At 41.0% G+C, this 2,796-nt stretch overlaps 1 protein-coding gene across 1 annotated transcript; it reads right to left on the bottom strand.

Annotated features, from left to right (window-relative positions):
• Window positions 1-508: 508 nt before the first annotated feature.
• Window positions 509-1,735, bottom strand: LOC104951061 (DEP domain-containing protein 5-like; the record flags this gene model as incomplete). Its single annotated transcript, XM_010777696.1, has 2 exons — window positions 509-645; window positions 1,464-1,735. Coding segments are annotated over 2 exons (409 nt in total), but the record flags the coding sequence as incomplete, so codon positions are not given.
• Window positions 1,736-2,796: the final 1,061 nt, after the last annotated feature.

Consider the following 2,796-nt stretch of genomic DNA (forward strand, 5'->3'; position numbering starts at 1 on the left):
AATGTCTACCCCTGATGCAGTAATAAAAGCGTCAGCTAAATGAAGTTTCCTCTGAAGGTGATATCAGTGGATTACATGGAAATACAACTTATTTCATTTTTTTTATATATTATTCCCAAACTGAAATCAGTGCATCAACAATCATTTTCTTGAGATGTCACATCTGCCTCTTTTACTCTGTAACTAAAGTCTGATTTAAGTGTTGATTATATTTCACATCATTAATCCAAATCTGTAGAGTACTAAAGGTATTAAATACATGTAGTGGAGTCAAAGTACACCATTTACCTCTGAATTGTAGTAGGGTAGAAGTACAAAGTAGCAGGAAATGTACAATTCTATCAAAATTGTACTTAAGTAAATGTACTTAGTTACTTTACACCACTGGCGAATGAAACAAGAGAAACGAACCCTTTACAAACCCATTGGCTGGAAACCTTGAAAGCTTCATGAAGCTTGCTCTCATCATCACTACAAACAACACGCTGGTCTGGCAGGAGACACTCACTTCTGGTTCTGCTCCATCTCCAGTAAGGCTGATAAGGCTGAAGTGCCTTTCTTCCCCTGTGGGGGCACCAGTGGCTCGGGGGGGTACGCCGGGAGAGGACTGGTGACCTGCAGGCCTTTCATTGAGGTGCCCTTCTGCTGGGATGAAACGAACAGAGGGAGAGTCCTCTTAAGCGAAAGATGCTCTAATTCAAATGTTAAGAGATGCCCCATGTTCAGTGGTATTATTGTCCGAGATCAATGCATATTTTTGTAAGCCAATATTTCATTAGATCATTTGAAGACTTCATTTGCATGGTTTACGTTCGATTGGAAACTTCAGCAGGGACACATTTGAAACATGTCCCAGGGCTGTCTGCAAATGTCTGCAGGCTTCTGCAAGGTGATTTGATACAAGAGGCACATTCAATGATATAGTGCTAAAACATATACATATCTTAGTTATTTTTACATTTGAAAATCATTTTTATAAACAGAAAAATGTCAGAAAAGAGCCAAAAAAACAATTTTCTAAATGACTTATTTTGGCTGACCAACAGTCCAAACTGCTCAGTTTACTGCGTCATAAAACAGCCTGAACCATTGAATGATTAGTATTATTTTAAATGACAATTGAATGATATTAAAATGGGTGTTTAATCAACTAATTATTTCCTAACTAAGCTGAACTCTAACAGGGAGTGAGGGGACAACAAGACTCAAAAACACAAGAACAGTGGTGCCAGAACTGCCAATAACCCTGACATTAAAATAGTTAAAGTAGCCTCTAAAGCTTTTATAAAACAACAATAAATAAAATGCAATAAAAAAACGAGACCTGGTAGAAAAAGTATCAATGACATTAAGTACAATTTGACTTTACAAAACAGAAGTATTAGCAAAATGCATTTAAAGTAGATAAAAAGCAAAGTGTGAGGGATCAGTTTGATGGAACATGCTGTCAGAGAGAGGCTCACCCTGATGATCCTGTCGGAGCGGTGTCTCCTCCGGATGCGGTTGAGACCCTCAAGGAAGCGGATGAAGCCGTCCAGCAGGACCCAGTCCCCGTTGCCTCCAATCCCAGAACCTGCCCCCTCCCCATACACATCCCAGTGCCCCTCCCCATCCGCCACCCGCCTCGCTCCCCCTGCCGGCAGCAGGAGGAAGCGAGTCCTCCAGAACTTCAGGGAGTCGATCAGACTGTGGAGGCAGGAGAGAAGGACAGTGACGAAGAGGACAAGGCTGCACCCTTTACAGAACAGTGGAATTATTTTTCTATCAGCAGATATACAAAAATGGTTATGGAGTAATATTTTTGGATTCATTTTAAACAAAGACATTTTTCGGAAAACATTAAAAGAAAAAAACAAAAGAAAATTGATACAGGGGTTTATGTAGTGTTATTTTGAGAATGAAACCAATACATCTGTCGTGTCCGGGTCATATCTGACCGTTTACCTACTTTCATCAATCATAAATATTGTGTTTTACATTTGATTGCTTCAAGGCCTTATGATATCCTCCACAGTAGGCATTGGAACATATACAGTGCTTAATTTGTAAATCATAAGGTGCCGGAACGCAAAGTACATACGACAGCTCAGGGATGACGAGACGCGTACAGGTCCCGGAACGTATACAGAAAAGGTGCTGAAAACAACATGAAAATGTCCACTTGCAACGCTGTGGGACTTACAAGCCTCAATTTCAAATAGTATCCATGGTATAAATGTTATGACGATAATTTATAATTTTTTAGGCTAGTACGCACAACATAGGCAAATGCCCACATCACCACAGGTGGGACTTCAGTATACAGCCAGCAATTAATTTCTCAACAGGTTTAACGTGTAAAAAAAATATTTATTAGGCCTATTCAAAGATTGGCACGGCGGCCTATTAATAGACAGTATGTTTGCTCACCATATTTAGTTGTTTAAAACACCCCACATCACGAGCATGTCCGGATTGTCCTCTATCTCTTTTTTTCTGCTTTTACTGCGTGTGTCTGTGGCAGTTCTGTGTCCTTTGGCCACCCAGGACCTCATGTACGGGACTGGATTGAATTTAGCCAGGGGGGGTCCAACAAGGTTTAGGAAGAATAAAGATGACATGGTGGATGTGAGCAAAGAGCTACGGTTGGGAGTGCAAATCAAGTTCATTTGAGAAAATCCGCGCTCACATTCAGCACTTGCAATGGGAATGCTGTTGACAGCAACAAGTAACTCCATCAGCTCATCGGGGGTGTCTTTACCATCTGAGTCTCTGTACGTTCTGTAGGCCCGTATGACTGCGCGCGGGTTGGCAATG

Source organism: Notothenia coriiceps, unplaced genomic scaffold (genome assembly GCF_000735185.1).
Source record: "Notothenia coriiceps isolate Sejong01 unplaced genomic scaffold, NC01 NC01_scaffold00018487, whole genome shotgun sequence".
NCBI classification, from domain to species: domain Eukaryota; kingdom Metazoa; phylum Chordata; class Actinopteri; order Perciformes; family Nototheniidae; genus Notothenia; species Notothenia coriiceps.